This window comes from Acomys minous, assembly GCF_964271855.1.
Source record: "Acomys minous genome assembly, chromosome: 8".
NCBI classification, from domain to species: domain Eukaryota; kingdom Metazoa; phylum Chordata; class Mammalia; order Rodentia; family Muridae; genus Acomys; species Acomys minous.
Genome location: NC_140489.1, coordinates 63586200 through 63611299, shown reverse-complemented (window position 1 = coordinate 63611299; position 25100 = coordinate 63586200). Strand labels below are relative to the sequence as shown.

The following is a 25100-nucleotide window of genomic DNA, read 5'->3' as shown; positions in this document are numbered from 1 at the left end:
GAATTAGCTGGGCTTTCAGTCTGCAAGTCATTCTAATAAATCATATATATACACACACATATATATACACATTCTATAAGTTGTTAGTCTAGAGAACCCTAGCTAATACAAGGAGTATCTTCAAAGCAATCTGAAAATACTCAATTTTTGTTTTGTTTTTGTTTTTGGTCTGGTTGGTTGGTTGGTTTGTGTGCGTGTGTGTGTTTTCTTTGTTTTTGTTGTTTGTTGGTCCCAGACCCTAAGCACTAAACAAGTGATCTATCACTGTAAGAAACTAGGAGTTAGACAGATTCCCCCTGATTGGCAAACAGGTAGGAAGGGGGTTGGGGGGGGCCTTGGGGAAGTGATAAAGGTGATGAATTTCCAAAACAGCAGGCTTCTTCCATGCCCTGCTGATTTGAGACAAGAACCTAGCAGTTGAAAACAAAGGCCTTGCCGGCCACCAGCAAGCCCCCTGCTGATGAAATGGCTCAACTAGTTCAAGACAGGATTAGGACAAGTTACACAACAGCTGGGGACCAACCAACTAGCCTAGCTTCATTCAAACTGACCAACTCTACATTAGGTGGTCGAAAACTCTTGAGAAACTTAACAACAAAAACAAAAACAAAGAAAAAAAAGAAAAAGAAAAAGAAAGAAAAAACAAACACAAACAAACACTAACCAGCCCTAGAGAAGAGACTGAATTTTTTGCTTCTGGAGTTGGAGTCCCTTGTCCCTCTGTTCATACCGCAACCCCTGCCCCTGCCCAAACCCCCCAACCCCCCTCCTCCCCCAACCCTGTTCATCCACCCCCACCCCACCCCATCCCTTTGTCAAAGGGCTGTTTCTTTGATAGCTGATTTTGTCTGCTGCTGGCTGTGGTGTTGACATTTTTCTAATGCTGCCTGTTTACACTCAAGATTTTTTCCAGCCTTTTAATTCTCTAACTGGCAGAGAAAATGAACTCATCAAGACTTCTAGAGGGTATCAACTGAACTACACTGCTTACCTAAGAATATTTAGCTTTGCTTGAAGGACAGGTTGAAAATTTTAATTCTTGTGAGAGATAAGCTATTGGAAAGTGGAAAAAATTAATTGTAAAATACATAGAAAAAAATATAAAAAAAATATATCAGCTAAGCTTTTGCCTTCAAGACCTATATATTTAGTATGTACATAATACTAATGGGAAACATTAAGTAGTGAAATAGAAGAATGATGGGGGTTGGAGGGATAGCTCAGAGGTTAAAAACACTGTCTGCTCATCCAAAGGTCCTGAGTTCAAGTCCCAGCAACCACATGGTGGCTCACAACCATCTATAATGAGATCTGGTGTCCTCTTCTGGTGTGCAGGTGTACATGCAGAACACTGTATACGTAATAAATAAATAAATCTTTAAAAAAAAGAAATAGAAGAATGACAAAATTAAGTTTCTGCCTTCAAGAACTATATATTTAATGAATACATAATATTAATGTGAAACATTAAATAGTGAAATACGCAGCCATAACTGTTTTCATTTTATTTATGTGCTTGGTTATTTTCGAGATGGGATCTCTCTGTGTTAGCCTTGGCTGTCCTGGACTCCCTTTGTAGACCAGGCTGGCCTCGATGTGCCTGCCTCTGCCTCCTGAGTGTGGGGATTAATGGCGTGCGCCACCACACCTGGTGTGTTTGGGTGTTTTGCCTGCGTGTACGTATACCATGCATCTTTAGTGCCTGAAGAGACGAGAAGAAATCAGATCTCCTGGATCAAGTTCCAGGCTGTGAGCTATCATGTGGGTGCTGGGATTGAACCCACGACCTCTGAAACAGCAGCCAGTTCTCTTTGCTGCTTAGTCGTGTCTCCAGCTCCTTAATCACTGAGGAGTGACTGTAAACAACCTAGCCAAAGATGATACATTCACACATTCATTTGCCTCGCCTGTTTCTGTACTCAGAATGTAGTTCAACTTCTAATAATTTTCCTTTAAAAAACAAAATTGGCAGTGTCAAATACTTTTAATTTGAAAATTCGGCTGCTCATAACGTTACCAAAACAAAAGACAAAAACAAAACAAAACAAAAACTTCCCCCTTTGGCCCTCCCGATTGGCCAACCTCACTGCCAGAGAGGTTGCAGTTTGCAGTTCCATCCTGGAACTTTGTATTGCCGCGCATAGTATGCACATACGTACTTCAAAAGAAGAGTATTCTTCTAAAGTTGGCTTCTCCGTATTTCAACACTTGATTTTTTAATGCTTTCAGTACATCAAATCCTAAAACATAATTCAGTATTTCTTCATTGGAACATATTATTTCCTATTTCCCACTGTTAAAGATGTTACATCGGTTAAAAAATAACTTTCTACCTTCGTGCAAGGTATTTAGAATTCAGGTATCTAGATTCTAGAAATCCGGCAAATCTTTCAAGTTTTGTTTTGAAAGGCGCTGACGAGGCGCTTTTAGGATAAGGCAAGTTTTAAATCAGTGCGATCTGGTGTTTGCTGATCCACTGTTAACTCCAGCTCAAAGGCTTACAGTTTCAGCCTTCTGCCTAAAGAACCAAAATCCGTGTGTAAATTTCTTAAACCGCTCACATGTACCCCTTCAGAAACTCCAGACATTTGGTATTAAAATTCTCATCCTGGTCTTCGCTAAAGGGAACCGACACCCCGTGGCCAAGCAAGGGACCTCTTAGGACAATAGGCAACTGTGATGCAAAAGAATCCTGCAGGGAAGAGGGCGGCGAGATTACGCATTCATTTGCAGTGTGTGGCCTGTGGTGGGGTGACTTGTGTACTTGGTTGGTTTCCCCGGACACGCAGGACTGGAGGTTGTTTTCCCTGCCAGGTCATTGCATCCGCCCCTGCGCACGCTCCTTAAATTCACACCAGATGCTACGGCGCAGACGCAGCTACACACCTCCCACTTACCCAGGGCGGGGCGGGGCAATCGTGTCTTCCGGGTCGCAAACGGAAGTGGGCAGAATTTGAATTCTGCGAGCCGTTGGATGGGGCTGAGCCGGGTGGGCGTACAACACCGCCGCGCTAGACCTGAGCGGTAACTCAGCGGCGACCCTTAGCACTCCAGCTCTGCGCCTTGGTGAGGACACGGCCGGGAGGGACGGGAGGGTCATGGGCGGCCGGGTAGGAGTACGTGGGACGGGCTTCTCCCTGCGCTGGATGGAGCGCACTGCAGCTGCTCCGGCTCCGAGCTGCCTTAAGGTGGAGAGCTGCCCTCTTATTAAGTAAAGACAGAAGGTGGGGCGGGTTGCACAGAAGGGTGCTCGACGTGGCTCTCAGTTGCTCCTCAGACCGGTTCCCGCACCGCTGAGAGCTGACTGCCTTGAAATGCCTCGAGGGGATTTAAGCTGAAATCCGAGTATCCTTTGTGTTTGAAACCGGGGTATTTTTCTTTCACGCTTTGACATTTCTCGTGTACCGCAAAAACCTGAGCCCCTTTGCTCATTTAAACTGGCTACAGTAGCACGGGTGGCTCACAGACGTTAGCTTGCTAACAATGGGGTTAGGGTCCTGTTCCTCAGCCCCGCCTGCCTTTTCACCTCTCCATTCATTGGCCAACTGTGTTATTATCGAGTTATTTTAGAGGAACTCAATGCATTAAGAATTGAGTTTTCTTCGAGCGTTTTTGTTTGGTTTTGTTGTTGTTGTTGTTGCTGTTCATCTTTTATGGTGAACTGGACTCACACAAACCCCGACAAAAATCTATACCTTTAAGAATAGCTTAGATGTGTATGGCAAATGTAAACTTTGAAAAGAAAAAAAGTTCTATATTTTGCCTTAGTGAAAACTGTCAGATTGATTTTGTGCGTTGTAGAAAAAAAATACATAGAGATTCTTTTAAGGTTTTAGCAACTGAGTAATGTGTCATCAAAAGGTATAAGTATCATTTAAAAATGGCACTTAGTAACATTCAAAGTAAAATCATTTCTTCATCCTCCTCCATCCCTGCTAATGAATATTGCTTTCAGTATTCACCAGGAAGAAAACGTTTAAATAGCACAAGATCATTAAAACGAAGGCGTTTTCATACGCCTGCCACAAAGATAGTGGCTTTCCTTTCCTAAAGAGTGCAGACAAATCTGCTAGCTTCATACACCAGCAAGTATTTGTGGCATCATAGTCACCAGTTTTAGATTTTTTTTTTTTGTATCCTAGTGTGCTTTTTCTTCCAGTCTCTTCGTTTTTCTTTTGCCTCCATCAGTGCATGTCACACTCCTGTAAGAGTTCGTGAATGCTGTACCCAAACTTCACAGATACTAACTTCTAGAGAGTGGACTTGAATAATTGCGTTTTAACGGAAAAATCAGAGGTTTAAATGCAGGGTCTTTCTAGAAAGGCCTGGTAATGTATTGATTAAAGACAACTAGAACAGACTTCTTGTTTAGAATTCGCATCACTGTTACCTCATAGCAGTGTGTGACCTTGCCTGGGAAAGCTGTTTAACCTTCCTGAGTCAAGTCTTTTAAATGTATAATGGGGACAAAGACTTCCTTGTGGGATTATTGTGGGAATTCAGTGGACTAGTACATGTGTATGATACATGATAAATGAGAACAGATGTCTGAAATACAGTTACTAAGCATAATACAACCACAGTCCATGCGTTTTCATTAAACTTTACAATGTGACTAATAAAAGTGAGGATCAGAAACTAGATTTAAACTAAAAATTACATAATGTGTATGTGTGTGTGTCTGCTTTATGGTCAGAGGGGGATTGTCAGTTGGGAGAGTCAGTTTTTTCCCACCTTATTATTATTAGTATTATTTGCAAATAGTTCTTCCAGTCTCATTCTTTGGTTTTCAACTGTTTTGTAAGATTTTCCAATGTTTTCCCTTTTTATTCAATACATGATTCAAATCTCGGCTTTCTTAAAAAAAGAAAAGTTTTCTGCAGCCTGATTACAGACACTATGATTCTTAACTCTGTTTTCAAGAGATAGTCTGTAAGTGTCGTGTGAGAGATAAATACTAAAATAACCCCTGAAGAAATCTCAAAAAAGAAAAATACCAGTATTTGTTCATATTCATGACATATTAAGTGCTATCCACACATTTTCTTACTTAAGCCTGATAACATTTTTTATTATCCCTATATTAAGATAAACTAAGTTAACCAAAATAAAATTTTAAATGTATTTTTTTCTTTTGGTTTCTTTTCGAGACAATATTTCTCTGTAATAGCCCCTGGCTGTCCTGGACTCACTTGTAGACCAGGCTGGCCTCGAACTCGAGTGCTGGGAATACAGACATGCGCCACCGTGCCCAGCTTTTAAAATGTATTTTTGAACGTTTGGTGCCGTTTGTGAAAATGAGTGATGCACAAGTATGGGTATGTGAGAACTAAGAAGCAGAAAAGTTTGCTCTTCATGTTACTTAGAAACTTAAGACCTACCTATTCTTTTCTGTAAAAACCTGTCCAATAATGTTGGGCTAGCCTTCTAAAGACCAGTGGGCGGGGTTATTTGTGTAGCTTATACTATTCTACACAGTGTAGATAACCCTTCTGCTGAGAAACAATACATACTTTTGAATCAGAGCTTGGGTATTTGACACAAGTCTAGAATTACATCATTCTCATGGTTTCTTCTTGAATTTTAGAGTTGGATGGAATACTACATGGTTTTGGAATCTAAGCTACAGAGATCTTTCTGTGCGTTATGATGACACTAAAATCATCAACAGAGGACATAATGATCCAATATGTAGACACAAAGAGACCCTGTTTCCTGGGAATCGTTTATATATAAAAATCAGTACACAGCTGGGCATGGTGGCACACGCCTGTAATCCCAGCACTCAGGGAGGCAGAGGCAGGTGGATCACTCTGAGTTTAAGGCTAGCCTGGTCTACAAAGCAAGTCTAGGACAGCTAAGGCTACACAAAGAAATCCTGTCAGTTATTTCAATAGTATTTACTACATAGACAGTCAGTTTTGGAGTTTAATTACCATGATTTTTTTGGTTGGGTAGTCATTAGGTGGAGTGGGTGGAAATTTGGCTTACTTTGTTATAACCACCTATAGCCATCTCTACATCACCTCTGAAACTTGGTTTAAAGCAAAACAAAAACCGTCATAGTATCTGCCGTGGCTCAGGGACCGGGGCTTCCCTAAAGTTGCTCGCAGACTTTTTTGCCAGAAGTCTAAGACAGATATGGTAGCGTGTGCTTCTGTCATAAACCCGTTCCATACTGAGCGGACCTCTTCGTGAAGCATCTTGGATGTCCTTGTCACCTGGCAGCAGCTTCTTGTAGACATGACAAAAAGAGCAAGGAGAAAGTCACAGAGGCTTTTATGTTATTATCTAAGTGGCTTGAGCACTGCTGAGTAGCACAGAGTTGGCAAGTGCACCACCAGCCACAGTAGAAACCAGAACAGTAGTGCTGACAGGTGCTGACTTGAGTCACCTTGCTGCTGCCCACCCACGTGATTTTCCCTCCCTGCCCAGTGAACAAGTTTTCAGATATGAAATACCAAGTTGCAGTCTGTACTCTCCTAACAGAGCAAAAAGGTGTTTGACATGGTGTTACTTTGTGGGTTAATGTAATTGTAAGGGGATTTTATTTTTATTGATCTTTGCTTTCCTTTCCTTTTAATATTTACTTAGAAATACAGGCGTCTAGGCAGTTCTTTGTGGTGTAGGACTTCTTGGTGCCCTGCAGGACATCCCACAAAAAGTGAGATGGGAACTACTGCACTACAGTACAGAAAGATTTTATATGATTTGATTATAATCATACTAACTGAATTTCAAATAAAAATGGTTAGTTTGAGGTTTTTGAAATTAAGATATTAATATGTTCTTATTTTTCCTAGTAAGATGAATGAAAATAAACCTGATAATTCAAAAAATCTTGGTAAGTAACTATGAAAAATATTTTTATTACAATATAATTAATCCCTTTAGAATGGTATCCAGTAAGGAGTATTCTGATGCGTTATTAGTTATTAGTAAGTTCCATTAAATTATGATTATGTTAATTTCCACAAACTACCAGTACATTTGTTGCCAAAAGACATTTTATTAATTATATTTTGTATGTTTTTATGATTTACCAGATGGGATTTGAATCTGAATGAATTATTTAATATTTAATAATTCTGCCTTTGGTAAATGAGGACAATATAAGAAACAGACACAAGAAAATTTGAAATGAAAAAGTTAGTTGTTTTCTTATAAACAGTATCTGTTGACTTGGTACCATGGATGATGAGGAGTCTAAATTAGTAGACTACTGTGTACTTGTGTCTGCGTACACTACTCCTCTGTTTAGGCTTGGTGGGGTTTTTGCTTATTTGTTTTGTTTTGAGACAGAGTCTCACTATGCTTATCCCTGACTAGCCTGTACCTCACCATGTACACCAGGCCAGCCTTGAACTCACAGAACTCCACCTAACTCTGCCTCACTTGTGCAGAGAGCAAAGGGGGTGGTGCCGTCATGCCCAGCTCATTCTCTTTTTGTCTTTTTTTTTTTTTTTTAGATAGGTCATGTCGTAGATTATCTCATTGAATCTTGAGCTCCTCCACTTGGCTCAACTGGCTAGGGATCCAAGTTTCTGCTTCCTTGGCACAGGAATTACAGATATGGCACAACTGACTCTAGCTTTTTATAGCTGCTAGAGATTCAAACTCTGGTCCTCTTGCTTGCATGATGAACATACCAACTGAGCCGTCTTCCCCAGTCACCTTAATATTCTCTTCACCATTACTTTTAGTGTATCTGTTGACTACCCCCTACCTTACTTTGAACAAGGAAATTGGGCCCTACCAAGCCCTCTATCCCCACATACCTATTATCTTTTCTTATTGTACCTCCTGGCTTATATGATTTATGTAATACTATTGTACATTTGTTGAAATATATTCTTACTTAATTTCCCTCCAGATAAATGCCTCTAGGTTTTACTTAATATCAGTGTGCTTAATAGAAGCCAGTTTTTGTTGTGGTAAAAGGTAATTTTAACAGGAAATACAGCGAATTAGAACAATTTTACTGAATTTTAAATAGTCTGTAAAAATTAAAAAGTAGTTCGCTGTAAAGATGAATACTTGATATTGAAATGGAGTTTCTTATGCCTTCAGGACTCTTTATTGGTTTAAGGTCTTTTTAAGGTATTGGGGGTGAATGTGCCTCAAGGCCTGTCAACAGTCAATGTTTGTTTTCCTTAGACTCTTACTGAGCACTGGTAATGCCCATGGGTGCACACATGGCCCCGTGCTCTTCTTTACGTGTGTGAGCTTTTTAAGACCCTGACTCCCCTTCTCTGGTTTTTCTTGGTTTTTGGGTTGGTGTTTTTTTGTTTTGTTTTGTTTTGTTTTTTTTTGTTTTTTGGTTTTTTTGGTCTGTCAGCTGCTTGCCCTAGACTTTTGTGGTTACTGTTTTTGTTTTACCCCTAAGAGAATGCTGATACTGGTAAAACAAGCCCCAGGGAGCTAGCTACCGCATAGACGAAAACATCATCACATTTATTTGGGAATGAGGTCTATGTTATTTCCTTTTAGACTAGCAGGCTGTAACCATAGACACGAACCACACAAGGCTGTTGCTAATCTAGACAACGTTCAGCATCTGGGGATTTGCAGCTGCGGGTAAAAGACTTGTCAGGCTATCCTGAATGTCCGAGTTCAGGTCTCCCGTTGGGCACGGCAGCCCATGGCTGTAATCCTGCTGAGATGTGAGGCAGAGACCGAGACACTCACTTAACAGAAGGTGCCCTGCCTTAAGCAAGGTGGAAAGGGAGTACTGGCATGCCTGAGGTTGCTTTCTGACCTCATGGCCACCGTGCACTCACGCTTTTACACACACACATACATCGTAGAAGCACTAATTCTATAAATTAGTTCGTAATTTTAAGATATATTTACTTTTTTGCTATTAGCTTGTTGTATTTTCTGTCGAAAAAGTGATGACTGTCCCAATAAATATGGAGAAAAGAAGACTTATGAGAAATGGAATTTCAGTGTCCATTACTACTGTTTGGTAAGTATACTTTAGTTCTAGAAGTGTATTGTAAAGAGAAGTTAGATGCCACTATGTCTAAGAATTAGCTTCTGGACCTTTTGATCATCTTTGTATAAAAATAAGAGTTTTTAATATCAGATTTTAAGCTTCTGAGGTAAAGACTTATCCTTACATGTTTGTTTTTACTTAACTATTTTTTGTTTGTTTTTTGAGATAGGTTTTTATGTGTAGCCTTGGCTGTCCTAGACTCACTTTGTAGACCAGGCTGGCCTCGAACTCACAGTGATCCACCTGCCCCTGCCTCCAGAGTGCTGGGATTAAAGGTGTACGCCACCACACCTGCCATCTAATTAACTATGAAAGAAGGAGAAAACGGTTAGATCTATAAGCAGAGTATTTTTTTTAACCACTCTTTTGTTTCCTTTGTTGTTAGTGACATGTTACAGAAAGACTTGTTTGAAGGTTCAGGGAGTAGAAGAAAAGTATTTTATTTCACAGAGCACTGGAAGGAAAAGTTCTGGCTGAAGGTGATTGATGTTAGTGGGAAAGGAGACGACATGTATGACTTGCTCAGGGGAAAAGCAGAGACCACTTCCCTCATGGCTCTTCATCATGGTTCTCGTCCTCAGAGTCCGAGATGAAACAAACTCTTGGCACATTAGATCTTTCGTTGCTAAGGCCGCATTAGTTACCACTGTTGTTGAAACCAAGTTAGTTTTTCTGGCTGCTTTAGAAATCATTAATGCAATTTTAGCAGAGTGAAGCAACGTTTGTTTTCTGAGTAGTTTTGGCTGAGTTGTTAGTGGGATTTCAATTTAGATGTCACCCAGCTCCATCTAACGGCTTTGCTAGAAGGTTGGAGGCTCTCCCTTCAGTGGCTTGCTCACATGCTTTTAGCCACACTTCCTCCTAGCCGTTGACAAGAGGCTCAGCACCTTTTCTGGACTTCTTAGTAGGACTGCACACAGCATACCATCTGGCCTCATTCAGAGTAAATTATGACAGACAGGCCGGCGGGCAGAGTGGCCCTCGATGAACCATCACCTCGCTAGTTTTCACATACCAGTATCATTTCTGCTTTATTGTCTGTTACGACTGAGTTAATTTTATACTGTATTAAAGGAGAAGGGAAATTAAGCTCTGCTGCTCTAAGGATAATCAGTAAATTCATCAACATATTTTTAAACCCATCCTCATCCACACTGCTGAACGTGGTTCAGAACTTTGCTGGGGAGCCAGCTAAATGATTCATTGGCGATACTCCAGAGAGCGGTTGTCTCGGGTCCTCCCCCTGCAGTGTGATGAAGTGCCCTGAGAAGAACAACCTGAAGGAGGCAGGCTTCATCCTGGCTCCCAGTTCAGGCTGCGGTCCATTGTGGTGGGGAAATCGCCGTGGTAGGGCTTGAGGGACAGATCATACTGTGTTGGCTGATGAGAGTCTGAGAACAAAGAAAATGTGTGTGCTGCCCAGCTGCTCTCCAGTTATCCGTCCAGGATCCCAGTGGAACGGTGGCACCACTCAGAGTGGACAGGTCTAGCAGTCAACAGATCCCACCATTATTACCACGTTCTGTGGTTGACAGTTAACACCAACTATTATACTCTGAGTTCAGCATACTGTAGATTAGTCTAAGATCTAATCATTTCATACTGTGCCTTAAGAGGACCTGACATTGGAGTCTGTTTGTTTTATAACAAAAAATATATACTTTCATTTAACCTTTTATTTTTTTAATAAAGAATTAGAAAATTTTCTATTAGTCAATAGTTTTTTTCTTATACCTAATTCTTAGATAAATATGTACTAGCTGTATTTCAGAATATTATTGAGACTAAAATAAACTTTACTAACTGCAAACTGCTTTTACTTAAGTGTTTGTTACTTAGTCTATCTAGTGATATTACAATTTTTCTTAAAGTCTGTCTTTTATTAATATAACACTTCAAGTCACTCTTAGTCACTGTTTTATTGCTGTGAAGAAATGCCATGATTAAGGCAACTCCTCTACCCCCTCCCCTGCCCCACCCTCCACCCCCCACCCCCAAGACAGGCTTTCTCTGTGTAGCCCTGTGTGTAGCCCTGGCTGTCCTGGAACTTACTCTGTAGACCAGGCTGGCCTCAAACCCAGAGATTGCCTCCCTCAGCCTCCTGAGTGCCGGGACTAAAGACATGCACCTCATAAGAGAGCATTTAATGGGAGATGTGTCTACAGTTTTGAGATTTAGTCCATTGTCATCATGGCAGCGAGTATGGTGACAAGCAGGTGTGGGGCTGCAGAGCTACATCCTGATCGGAAAGCAAAGAGAAACACTGGCCCATCCCTAGTCACATGCTTCCTTCAACAAGGCTGTGCCTCCTGATCCTTATAATCCTTTCACATTGTTAAGTCCCTGGTGGCTAAGCATTCAAATATGTGAGGCTATGAAAGCCATCCTTACTTAAACCACAGGAACTGACTCCATACTTAGCCCTATTAAAATTCTGTTTTGTTATGGACAGTGTGGAAATCCTGCACTATCAGGGGAGTAAGAACACTGGAATGTAACTGATAGGGTTCTGTTTATCCCAGTGCGCATTTTACTATTTATTACTGTTCCATCTTGCAGCCCTTACCTACCCCCTCTCTCCTCTCTGTTACTGAAATGTTACTGAAAACTCAGTCTGTGTACACTGTTTATATGACCTGTCTTCAAAGTCTTGTGGTATGAGTTGCCTATTATTTGACCATGAAAAATAGTAGTATATACATTTATTAATTCCAACCTGTTTTCTTCTTGTGTTTCCTAATTGAAAATGTATTCATAGTTAATGTCAAGTGGGATTTGGCAGAGAGGCAAAGAAGAAGAAGGAGTTTATGGCTTTCTAATAGAAGACATCAGGAAGGAAGTCAATAGAGCTTCCAAACTGGTAATTGTTTTATTCATTACCCTGAGTACCACAGATGCTGCTAGTGTTGCCTTGAAAAGTTTTCTATCAGTTCCTGTATTAGAAATTCATGGCTATAGTGTCTTATTCTAATGAATTTTTTTATCAAGTATTATAACTTTTAATAAAACATTTTTATATTTTTACAAAAGAGTTTAACCTACACTGAATAAAACTTTTATCAGTAGTATTTGCCTCTTACTCCTGTGAGTCCCTTTTCACCTACTCCTCTGTTATCTTCATGCTGTTACTCATTTTCTCCTGATGACCTACTGAGTTTTATTAAGATTGCATAAAGAATCCTGGGTGAAGGTTTACTTACAGGAGCATGGGCTCCTTACAGTGGCATTTCCACAGAAGAAAATGCCCCTCTCCCCTAGCAACCATTAACTTCCTGTAGATCCTCATAAAGGTATGGGGCCTCTTTACCCCACCTCCCTAGCTGCTATTATCTGAGTAAACAACTCAAGGTGTTGAGAGACCTATGGACCCTCCTGTCTTCCTGTGATTAGGATGTTGATGGGCAATCTTGTGCTTTTGTGCTGATGATCACAGCTGCTGTGAGAGTGAGGACAACAGCAAAGCCATGTTCGTAGGCACCATTCCACCTCACTCCTCCCTCTGGTCCTTATATCCCCATGGTCTATGATAGTCTCTGAGCTCTGGACAGGGTAAGGCGGACTTCATATTTAGATTGGACACTTAATTATTAAGTGTCTCTTATTAAGGGTTTGCTCCCCTCCTTAGGGTTCTTGTCTTAGGGTTACTATTCTAAGTAATGAAACATCGTGACCAAAAGCAACTTGGAGAGGCAAGGCTTTATTTGGCTTACACTTTTCACATCACTGTAAGGAAGTCAGGACAGTAACTAAAAATATGGCAGGAACATGGGGACAGGAGCTAAGAATACAAGGGCCTTGGAGGAATGCTTCCTACTATCGTGCTCCTTGTGGCTTGCCCAAGCCTACTTCCTTTTGAACCTAGCATCACCAGTCCAGGGCTGGGCCCACCTACTGGGGCCTCTGGTAACTATCACTAATTAGGAAAATGCCCTTAGGTTTGTTTACAGTTGGATTTTAGGGAGGCAGTTTTTTCTCTCTAGCTTGTGTCAAATTGACCTTAAACTACCCAGGCCAGTTCCCTTTCTTCCTCCCCTCCTTGCCCCCCCCCCCCCCCCCCCCGCACACACACACAGACGTGTAGGATTTGCATGCAAGAAAACTATACAGTATCTATTTGAGTTTGTTTTGTTTAAAGCAGTGGTTTCCATTTCTGTGCCAATATCTCCAAGGAAAGAACTATAGTCTGTATTTGGTCTAAGTAGAAATAATGAGAGTTGAAGATAGAAAAGTTGGAAGTACAAGAAGTACTTTTCAATTAATGTGACACTAGAAACTGATTTCCATAGTAAACGCTTAGGAAATGGGATAATTTATTGTTTTGCTCAAGTCAGGGCAAAGAGTGTTTAAATACAACTCAAAGGTTGTCACAAAAATGCTGAAGTCACTTAGATTAACGACAAGAGTTAGATTAGTACAGAGAAAGCCTATGACTCACCTCCAAAGTCTTGACATGGAGGAGAGACTGGGTAACAGAAAGCTGGAGATCGTCAGTCACAAGTGACTTGAGTTTGTGATGCCCTGCAATCTCTAACAGAGCTAAGTAATGTGTTTCTCTCCCCTGACACTGTAGTCTTCTTCTCAGTGTGTGCCAGGTGAGAGCAATAAGGTGGGTGGGAAAGTAATGCAAAGTCATCCTGAAGGCTTACAGGGGAAGCAGACACAGGAGCATTTACTTTAGTGGAGGCAGTTACGTTTCAAAATGTCATGTCGAAAAAACAGTGGTTAGTGTAAGGGGGTGAGTTGTAAAATAGAGGTTCTAGGGCTCTAGAGAGCCATTGACTGAATGGTCAGGATAAACCAAAGGAGGGGGTACTAATATGAAAATTCCTTAACGTCTTAATGATAGCAAATTTGGAATTAAGGGTGGTCTCCCTTACAAGTTTTTGTAGCTACCTATTTTCTTAATACATCTAAATCCTCTTAGTACATGAACCTGAAGGAGTGCTCTCATTTCCACTTTTCTTCTTTTCTTTTTCTTCTTTCCTTTCTGTTTTGTTTGTTTGTTTGTTTGTTTTGTTTTGTTTTTTAAACCTTAGAGGTCCTTGCGTCAGTTCACGGGGAGATCCTTGAGGTTCTCCTGGCTTTCTCCTGTGCTGTGAGTGACCCTGAGTTAGCAGTGAGCCTGTGATCACCGACTCAGTGACCAGTACAGGGGTTCCAAGATACAATTAGGTTCACCTGTATATTCTAACTACCGTCTTTTTCTGTCTGTGCCACTGTAATGGTTAGGGACTTTGGTCTTATTTCCCAGGGTTGCCATAACAAATTACAGAAATACAGATAGAGTCCCTCACAGTTTAGAGTACAGCGTTATTGTGTCAGGAGAGTTGGAGCTGGCCAAAGGCTATGAAGTGAATCCCTCCTGCACAGCCCTCCCTCCTGCACCAACCCCCTCCTGCACCGCCCCCCCCTGCACAGGCCCCCCCCCCCTGCACCGCCCTCCCTCCTGATTGCTCTAGTGTCTTTGGATGTACCTGGTAGATGTGAAGATAACCCCAGGCTCTTGTTTTATTGTCACACAGCCTGTTTTCTGAGAGTCTTGTGTTTTAGATCTGACTTTCTTTTCTCTTATAAAGACACTAATGCTAGGATTTAGGATAGTCTAAGTCTAGGATGATCTCATCCTGAGACCTTGAGATAATTATGTCTGTAAAAGCTGTTTCCACTTCAGTTCACTGTACAATGATAAATTATTCTTTTCTATATTCACCAATATAGTAAATTCTTAAGGCAGTAGTTTTCTTTAACCAGCAAGTTCCCCAGTGACTGACATGGAGACTATGATTTAATCTTAAACTGTAAGCAATATGCTGGGCAGATTCTGAGCTACTCTAATTCCACTATCTTTAAAACCCACATAAAAGCGGCCAATCTGATGCCTCCCAGGGCGGCTTCTGCTACATCAGTCTGTTCCTACAGCCATGTGCTCAGCACCGTCTTTTTTCTGCTCCTCTCTTGCTCTTCTGTGTTCCTCCTCCTTCTAACCCAAACCTGGGCACCTAAAATTTCGCCTCTCTCTCTTCTACCCAGTCATAGGCTTCAGCATCTTTATTTAGACAATCAAGGATAATTGGGGAACATTCCTTATTATCACATGGTTACAGGAGATAGTACAGCATTCATAAAAATACTCATGCCTGGGTGGTAACCAGATCTCAAGGGACTGAAATCAGCATTTGAAAACACAGTTGGACCTTCCTCCAACAGTTCTGAATTTTAACACCCTTTGGGTGACTACGTTTGCTTTCTAGTTCTGTAGTACCATGACCAAGAGCAACTTGGTGAGGAAGGAGGTATTTTTTTTCTTAAGTTTCCATGTCACAGTCCATCACTGAGAGAAGGAACTTAAGACAGAAACCTAGGGATGGAAATGAAACAGAGACTCTGGCAGAGTGCCTGCTTACTGGCTTCCTACCCATGGCTTGCTCAGCCCGCTTTCCTATTTGACCCAGGACCACCCGGCCAGCCACAGTATGCTGAGCTCCCACACACTAGTCGATCATCAGGGTGCTCCTACAGACTTGCCAACAGGTCACTTTAATGGAGGCATTTTCTTTGATGACTCTAGACTGTCATCTACCCAGCACATATCTTAAGACTTTGTCTTTTGGGTTAGGATAGAGTATACTGTCACTATAGCAATATTTTTCAATCTCTTCACAAGGAATACTCATTAATAGATTGGTTGTACTATAGTACTGAATGTTTGTATTATGCTCCTGTTTTTATATTTCCTTTAGAAGTGCACAGTTTGCAAGAAAAATGGTGCTTCAATTGGATGTGTTGTACCCCAGTGTAAACGAAGTTATCACTTGCCCTGCGGACTTCAGAAAGAGTGTATTTTCCAGTTTACTGGCAATTTTGCGTGAGTTATTTGACTTCGTTAAATATATACTGTGAGGGTCTGGAATGATGATTCAACAGTCAAGAGCACTGGCTGCTCTTGCAGAGGACACAGGCTTACTTCCCAGCACCCACATGGCATCTCAAACTGTTGGAAACTTCAGTTCCAAGGGAACCAGTACCCTCTTCTGTCATTTATGGGCACCTGCCATGCAATTGTTGTACAAATATGTATATGCTGGCAAAATACCTTATATATATATTTATTTTTTAATTTAATTAAGAAAATTATAAGAATGATGAGGAGTAGCTCAAAGATCTACTTTCCATGTAAAATTACTTTTAAAGCTTACTGAATTTATACATACATATTACATATCTTAAGATACACAAGATGTGTTTGTAGATGTATATAATATTGCATTCTATATGATTTCCTTAGGAGTTAACTGTGTCTGATAAAACTTGAGAGTTGCAATGTCTAAAATGGACCCCATTTGTGAAACAGAAGAGAATTTTCTCCTAAGTATGTTAATCATAATGTTAACCAACTTGTGTTTTCTCTTGCTTATTTATTCTTAAATAATTTCTGGTTTTAGGTCATTTTGCTGGACACATCGACCGATTCAAGTCATTACAGCTAATAAGTATAGAGACTCTTTACCATGCACCATCTGTTTGGAGTTTATCGAGCCAATTCCTACGTACAATGTATTACAGAGTCCATGCTGTAAGAATGCTTGGTTTCACAGAGACTGTTTACAGGTAAGATGACACCGGAGTCTTGGTCTCCTTAATATAAAATCTGTTGCTGGCCAACTTGAATTTTAATCTGGTGTCAAGTTGTCAATGAGATAGAATATCATAAAGTACCCTTATTTCTCTCTTGGAACTTATTTTACTCTTAGGAGCTCTTTTCTTACTTTTTCTTAATAAATTTATGTTTACTCTGCACAAATAAACAAATGGTATCGTAAAAGCCAACATTGGCGCCAGAGATGTTGTTCAGTGATAGATTGCTTGCCTAGTGTGCATAGGCCCCTACATTTAACACTACAAACAAGCAGAGAGACACAAAGTCAGCATAGTTGTATTGTCTTTACTTAGAAAATACTTAAATATTTTGCAAGAAATCCCAAGTATTTAGTATTGTATATATAATATAAAAGTTGGGAACTGCTGCTAGACAACACCGTGCCAAATAACAAAGATGTAGCTTTTAGAGTTGGTTTTGTAAAGCTTAAAATAAAATATTGATTGTTCACAAACTTTTTGAAAGTTATCAGATGTGAAATTACCTTACATTTCAAAAAAGTCTTAGAGATATATTTATAGAGATTATTCTTCTTTTAGAAGGGGTGAATTGGAGCCTGTTTTATTGGAACTGCTTAATTCTCACACACAAATGTATTTATCAGAGAACCAGAAAGTATAGTTAATAAACATCATGAAGTATAATTTAATTTTATGTGAGAGCCTTTTAAAACAACATTTCTTAAAGATTTGTATTACCTATTGACTAGTGTGTCTTAATTTTGTAAAGATTTATTTTGGATTTTTTAGCAATAAAACCAGAGGTTTTGTTTGTTTGTTTCTCTGTTTAGCCTCAGTTGGCCTGAACTCACTTTGTAGACCAGGCTGGCCTTGAATTTACAGCAATCCACCTACCTCCGCCTTCCGTGTGCTGGGATTACAGGCTTGCGCCACCACACCTGGTAAGAGTTCTTAGATTTGACCTAATGTTTACATGAGTTTTAATGAGCACTTTGTTATTGAAAACTAGCATTTGGCTGGGATCTAGCTCACTATAGAGTGCCTGTCTCATATTAACGTGCACACACAGTACTATTGGGAAAGGTGCGGCAGACCCTAGAAATAATGCTGCAAACCAAAAACTTAGTGCTCTTTTTTACAAACTTAATTTAGACTAATATCCACGTAGAAACTTGATTATTATAAATATCAATAAGGAGTTACTATAATTAATTAGAACACACCGATTCTTCAGTCACTTTCTAACAGGATTTATAGAAACCTTTTCACTCTTGATTCCAGAATCTAACTAAAAGCAGAAGCATCTTACGTGAGCTTACAGTGTGGCTGGGCAGTGTTGTCTCTGACTGCTTTGAGTCCTGCGCATAGACGTGCTGTGACGAGAGGCTAGGCGTGAGGATGGAGAGACTGCTCCTTCCTCAGTGTGGGCCTCCCTGTCACAGTCCTGCTGTCCTCAGCACGTTTTGTGCTAGCTGCTCAGGCATTCTTTGTCTCTGCTTGTTTCTGTTTGTTTTCTTTTTCTACCAGATACATCTTTGTGTCACGCCCCATGTTTATTAAGGTATCGTCTTCCATGGGCAACAATTTGCCAAGAATTAGGTGATTTTTTTAAACTGAGGAAAATTCTGTCTGAGTTTAGGGCAACTCTGCTTATAGCTCTAGCAACCGTTAACACAAAAAATATTTTCATGATCCAATAAGGGAAAAATAGCATATTGACTATTAGATAGTTCACAACATGATGAGAGATGCAGTGGTAACAATCGATTTCCCCATTTCCCTCTGTAGGTTCAAGCAATAAATGCAGGAGTGTTTTTCTTCAGGTGTACACTATGCAATAACACTGACATCTTTCAGAAGGAAATGTTGAGAATGGGAATTCATATTCCTGAAAAGTGAGTAACATTTGGCTTTTTTATGTGTCTCTTAGTAGCTCAGTCGAGTCCATCTCTGGCTGATTTGTACAACATCTTCAAGTTGCTTTTCATAGATACTAAGCCAGAGTAAATGTGTTTAAAATGGAAAAGAGCAGTGAGTATAAAATTGAAAGTAAAAATTGGATTGCAGTCCTTGGGAGGCTCAGGATGTATAGGTCAACATGGGCCGTGATGTGACTTCCGGACTTGCCTAGGTAGGCTACATAGTGTTGGGGCATGGAGAGTGAGAAAAAGAAACGCCAAAACAAACACATTTATAATATCAGCACTTGAGAACCTGGAGAGAGACTTGAGTTTGGAGCTAGGCTAGAGTATACCAACCAAAGGTGGAAATGAAATACTAGAAAAAAGTGTGGAGGGTAGAAAATTTCTGTTCAACTTTTCACTTAGTATTTGAAAGTTGACTGTGAAACTGTAAGATGAAGTAGTAACTTAATGAATTTCTGTGCCGAAAAGGCCAGCCTAGAAAGACTAACTTTCATCCTTGTTATTATTGAGTCTGTTAAACCAAAGCACACTTTGTATCTTACTTCATTGTAGAGATGCATCCTGGGAATTAGAAGAAAATGCGTATCAAGAGCTGTTGCAGAGCCATGACCGCTGTGATGTTCGAAGATGCCATTGCAAAAAAGGTCGAGACTATAACGAACCCAACAGGTACTTGTGCAAGTGGCCTTCCGTTTAGTTGTTCCTTCCTAAGACTTTAGCTAAGAGTATAGATTTTCTAGTGAAATAGGATGCTTGAAGTTCTAACTTGAGATGAAACGTGTTTATTGTGTATGTTTGCAGAGAAATTTTTGAGGTCCTTATAGTACCTTTTTGTTGTTGTTACTGTTGTTAAATTTTCATGAGGCTATTCCAAGTTGAGGCGGTGCCATAAATGTAAATTACACACAGCTTCTGTAACAAAACACTGAAGACTTGGTACTTCAGAGGCTAGAAGTCCCAGACCTAGATACTTTAATTTCTCCAGAACACTTATGAGAGATGATGTATGTGACTCTCTTTCCTCCATCCCCCCCACCCCTCCGCTCCCCCCACCCCCTGCCACCATGTACTTGTAGCTTTCTCTCTGTTGTCTCTGTCCTAATCACTCTCCCTAAAAACATGTTATTTTTCCTGTTAATGTAATCTTCCTTAATATGGGAAGCTTAGAGTATCTTAACCCTTTCTGATATTTATATTCTGTGTGTATGTGTGTGTTTATGTTGGTATTAGTTTAGATTTTAAGTTCTGGATGTTTATAGGAAGATATTATAATCATTAAATGAAAGAGAGAAAACACTTTAGAGTCAGGTGTGGTGGGGCATGCCAGTAATGCCAGCACCTAGGAGAATGAGGTAGGAAGATCACTGGCTCATGGCCAGCCTGGCTACATAGTGATTGCAGGTTAACCTGGATTGCTTAGGTGGACCATACTTAAATCAATCAGGACTTTAAAGGGGAAATGAAACATTGAAGGCATAGACTTTTCCTGCCTTTGCTAGGTTGGTTGTGGTACATGGCGGATGACTGCACTTTAGTCACAGCTGGTGATCTGAGTGTATTCCAGCACTAACAGAACATGCATATGTCCTTTTCTTTATGTCCTCAGCAAATGGGAAGTAAAGCGCTGTCAGAGCTGTGGTTCTAGCGGAACACACTTAGCCTGTTCCTCACTACAGTCATGGGAACAAAACTGGGAGTGTTTGGAATGTAGAAGAATTACCTACAATTCAGGTAATGGCCTGTAATTTTGAATAAAGATGCTTTTGTCCAAGTGCATGTTGTTGTAAATGGTTACCTGTGTTTCTGTTAAGCTAACCTTGAGATTTAAATATGTAGATTTCCGAAAGGCCCCCAAACACCCACTAGCCAACTCTACTAATGTGACAGTTACTGACTGCTTGTTGGAAGAGTCGTCACCTAAGCTCCCCAGACACTCAACTGTAGTCCAGCATAAGGAACTACTGAGGTATGTATTTTGAATTTTAGAAAAACATAAAAATCACTTTGAAGAAAATGATGATTTCAGATGCCACACACACTTAGGATGTTGACTGATCTTGCAATTGTTTAGAAGAATGAGTTTTCAAACTGTAGGACTCAACTGTTAGGGTTGGGTAATCTGCTGAAGAAAGACCCCAAGGCAGTATTCAAAAACAGTTTTTTTAAAATTCTAGCATGCTAGGATCGCCTCTCTCCTCTAGAGGGCGACTCTGAAATGAGCATGCAGGCTCAATTTATAGACAGTTGGAGGGATTTGTGACAAGTTTTAATTGGTCAGAATTGAGTCAGAATGTAGAAGGGGATTCAGGATTGGCTGTGTGGTTTCTGGGGACCTTTTGAGTCACTGAGGGGACATGTGGACAGTCCCCTGGCCGGGGAAGCCAGAGGTCGCCCTCTAGAGGAGAGAGGTGATCCTACCTAGCATGTTAGAATAAAAACACTTTGTTTTTACATACTTACTTGGGGTCTTCTTTAGCAGATCACCCAAACACTAACATCAACATGTGATACATGAAGTCAAGGAAAGCTAGGAGGAGATAGCCTAGCTCAGCATGCTCACATACCTAAGTAGTCTCAGCTACATAGTGAATTGGAGACCAGCCCAGGCGACATGAGAACCTGTGTCATAAAGGAGGAGAGGAGGAAGGGGGAAAAGGAGGCAAAATATCAGGTTACATCAATCAGCTTTACTGTTTTTCTTATATATTGAGTCATAATTAAAATAATTTTAAAGATACAAATATTCTGGAAAATATCTTTGCATTACTCAATTCCTTGGGAGGCAGAGGCCGCAGATCTCTGAGTTTGAGGCCAGCCTGGTCTACAAAGTGAGTCCAGGACAGCCAAGGCTACACAAAGAAACCATGTCTCAGGAGTAAAAAAAAAAAAGAAAAAGAAAAAGAAGAAAGAAAAAAGAAAAACCTAAAATCATTACTCAGTTATATACTAAAGCAAGAAGAAATTCAGTTATCACGCACACCGTGGCCATCAATGAAACAACACAAAGACTTGGGTTTTTCTTTTGTTGTTGATTTTTGTTTTGTTTTGTTTTGTTTTTTTGATGTTATAACCATTGTTTGTTTTATATATAGTCAGTGTCAGGAGCGTTAAATGTCAGCTCTTTCCCTTTAGAAATTTGAGGAGTATCCATATAATTACTCTTATTTTCATAAGTGTTTATTTAAACACAAACAAAACTAGAATTAAATTTTTTGTTTTGCCAGGTATGGTTTTATAGTTGTGATTCTTTTTTTTTTAATTTATTTACTTATTTACAGTGTTCTGCCTCCATGTTCATCTGCACACCAGAAGAACACATTAGATCACATTATAGATGGTTGGGAGCCACCATTCGGTTGCTAGGAATTGAACTCAGGACTTCTAGAAGAACAGCCTGTGCCCTTAACCTCTGAGCCATCTCTCCAGCCCTATAGTTAAGATTCTTAACATTGTAAAACTTGAAAAAAAAGAAAGAAAGAAAAGAAAATTAGAGCTTTATTTCTTCCCATAAGGAAAAAAGGAGCTAGGCATGAAGTTCTTTCTTGTTAAGAAGATTTTAAAAGACAAAAAAGGGGGGGAGAGGATTAAAAAAAAATTGATAATTCCATTTGCAGACAAGTAGAACAATAAATACTTGTCCAAAAGGCGAGTAATTTCCATTTGCTAATTCAACTGAAAAACGTTTATAATAATTTGTTAAGGCACTTGCATATTAAAGTGGTTCATTGTCCTATGTTAATATAGTTTGAAAATAATTGTAATATTTAGGTTTCCAAAGATGTTGCATTAGAGAAACGTGACTGTTTGTTTCTTTTTTAATGTCCAGTCATGTGCTTGAAGAACAGCACTGGCATTCCTAAGGAGCCAGGAATCCACTGTTGTAATCAAATGTGGCTGCAGTGTCTGGGGTAGGACAAATGGTACAGAAAGGTGATCCATGCACAGAAACTAGCTAAACCAATTCATGGGATTCATGGATGTTCATACACAGAGGTTCTGTTTGTGCAGATGGGCCTTGGGGCTTGAGGGTTTGCATTTGTAACCAGCTCATGATGATACTGTGAGCATTTTTGGCCTAGATGAACCAAACTAAAAGATATTTAAGGGAATGTGAGTGCTGTTGGTAGTTATTAGCTGTATTGTCAGTTCATGCTTCATTATTGAAAATAATTACTGATACAATTGAGTTGCTTTAGCTATTGACCTGAAAGTAAGAATTTGAGCCTTATACCCTTAAACCTGAGTCCACTGAATTAGGCATTCAAAATATTATTGCTGCAAATTATTATAAGTTGGCAGGTGATTAGATCAGGGGAATTTAAAAGTAGGTACTCAGATAGATGCTTTAGTTTTTGTGTCCAGTATCATAAAAAGAATATCTTTCTAAACTTAAAAGCAGAACAAAAGAAACAAACGAAAACCCTGCCACTTTTAATGTTCTATAACTGCTGTTTCTCATAAACTACTTTAATATTCTTTATTCAAATCTGTTTTATAGGCAAGACAGCAAATTTAGGAGAGACATTTCAACAATATTGATAGAGTTAGGATTCCAAATTAAAAACAAAGCTAAGAGATTATACATCAGCAAAGCCAATGTTTGGAGGAGTGCCTTAGATCAATTCCAGTGTCAGAAGTTTAATCCTTCACACACCATTGAAGTAGTGTATGTTAATGGAAATGAGTTTGGAAGAGACCATCCTGGATCAAAGCAGGAATTTCTGAGTCACTTAATGCACCATCTTGAGAATTCATCAGTGTTTGAAGGGTCCTTGGCAAAGAACTTGTCTCTAGATTATCAAGGTAACTATTTTTATTATTATACATTATGAAGTTAGCATGTATAGCCAAAACCCAAACCAGGTACTTGGTAAGAACTAATATTCTTTTGGTATATCTGTAATAATTTACCTTTGTTGTTTAAAAGTAAAGATTTAAGCATATCTAGGGTTGGAGAGATGGTTTAGTGGTTAAGAATGCTTGTTGTGCTTGAAAAGACCCATGTTCTGTTTTCACTACCCACATCAAGCAGCTCGCAACGACCTGTGACTCCATCTTCAGGGCATCCAACACCTATGCCCTCCTTGGGCACCAGGGCTCTTACGCATGCACATAATTTAATTATCTGTACTGTAGCAGTATGCATAAAGGTTTCATAACTAAATATGTTTTTTTTAAACTTGATAATTTTTTAAAGTTTCGTTTGACTAGCGTCACCAGATGAAATGGATAGTTATTTGGGCTCTTCCTGTTCATTCTGTTTAGTTTTTGGAGATGGGTTTCTCTGTTTAGTCTTGGCAGCCCTGGAACTTGCTGTGTAGACCACGCTGGACTTGAACTCCAAGATCAGCCTGCCTCTACCTCTAGAGTGGGATTAAAGGCGTGTGCCACCCTAACCAGCCTTTGTTCATTCTTACAATTAAGCACTTTGTGTGTGTTTTTTTAACAACATGGAATTTGTGTTAAACCTTTTTAAGATTCATGTGTAACCTTTTTTTAAAAACACACTAAGACTCAGCCCAGAATATTGGGAATGTGAGGCAATTGTGCGGCTACTGCCCTGGAGTTGAGACTTTGACACATACTTTATATAGGGTTTTCTTTTAATGATTTCCTATGTGCTTTTCTGCCTTAAGTATTGGTGAAGATCTATTTTGCTTGCAGTAAACACTTAAAAACAAGGAGTAATTCAGTGTTTTTTTCAACAAGGAAATTGAAAAAAGAGTGGGAACATTTATTACATTTCACTTTCTTTATCATTGCCTGAAGCATGATTTTTTTCATTTATAGTATAAACTTTGTAGTTCTACCACTACCCCTCATTCGTTCCCAAATAGATAGTTGTTACTCAGTGTGGCACAGTGGGAAGCACAGAAGTAGAAGCTGTAAACCCTGAATTCAGGTCTGTAACTACCCAGTCCCTTTCACTTCAAAGATAAATTACCCTCTCTGGATGTCGGTTATTTTCAGCTGCAAAATGTAGCTACAAATAAGATTATTGTTCAAGATATAATATTATAAATGTTACTAATTATTTTAGAAAACTAGTATAGTTGTAAATGAAAATTTACATATCTTTCTCACCCATCATAGTTGATAAAATATTTTGAATAGCTTTTTTTCAAGTATTTAAAGTATTTAAATCTCAACTTTTATTATGATAACCTATAGCAACAACCTTAGAGAATGTTCATATCCTTTGACTCACTTATTTCGTATGTATGAATTGATTTGGTAAAAATATGTATTTGAACTAAATTATATAAAATGGTAGCCAGTAGTAAGGGATGCTTTGTACTGTAGTATATTCTAGTCTGTTGCATCTGATAGCTGTAGTTTTAAACTAATTTTTGAAAGTTTGAGAAAATTTTACAACCTAGTACTTGGGGAAAAAGTAGAGCCAAACTATTTATGTATTTACTTAACAGGTAAAAGTAAGCCAAAAGATTTACGCTTACTACAATACAATTAATTATAGTCACATTTTTTAAAGATTTTAATTATTTCATGTGAATGAGTGTTTTGCCTGCATCGCCTATGCACCACTTGTGTGCCTGCAA

General features: G+C 39.5%; 1 protein-coding gene across 2 annotated transcripts in view; it reads left to right on the top strand.

The window, feature by feature from the left end:
• The first annotated feature begins 2897 nt into the window (after nt 1-2897).
• The window catches only part of G2E3 (G2/M-phase specific E3 ubiquitin protein ligase), a 34218-nt gene continuing 12015 nt past the window's right edge, over nt 2898-25100 (top strand). Inside the window, exons 1-11 of one of the 2 annotated variants that reach the window (XM_084791812.1) lie at nt 2898-3066; nt 6804-6844; nt 8868-8968; nt 11757-11858; nt 15739-15863; nt 16441-16606; nt 18404-18510; nt 19093-19209; nt 20147-20271; nt 20377-20506; nt 23039-23343. In XM_084791812.1, the coding sequence (XP_084647938.1) occupies nt 6808-6844; nt 8868-8968; nt 11757-11858; nt 15739-15863; nt 16441-16606; nt 18404-18510; nt 19093-19209; nt 20147-20271; nt 20377-20506; nt 23039-23343 (1315 nt within the window). In that variant the 5' untranslated portion in view covers nt 2898-3066; nt 6804-6807. The remainder of the gene's footprint in view (nt 3067-6803; nt 6845-8867; nt 8969-11756; nt 11859-15738; nt 15864-16440; nt 16607-18403; nt 18511-19092; nt 19210-20146; nt 20272-20376; nt 20507-23038; nt 23344-25100) is intronic. The other variant, XM_084791813.1, reaches the window with a different exon arrangement.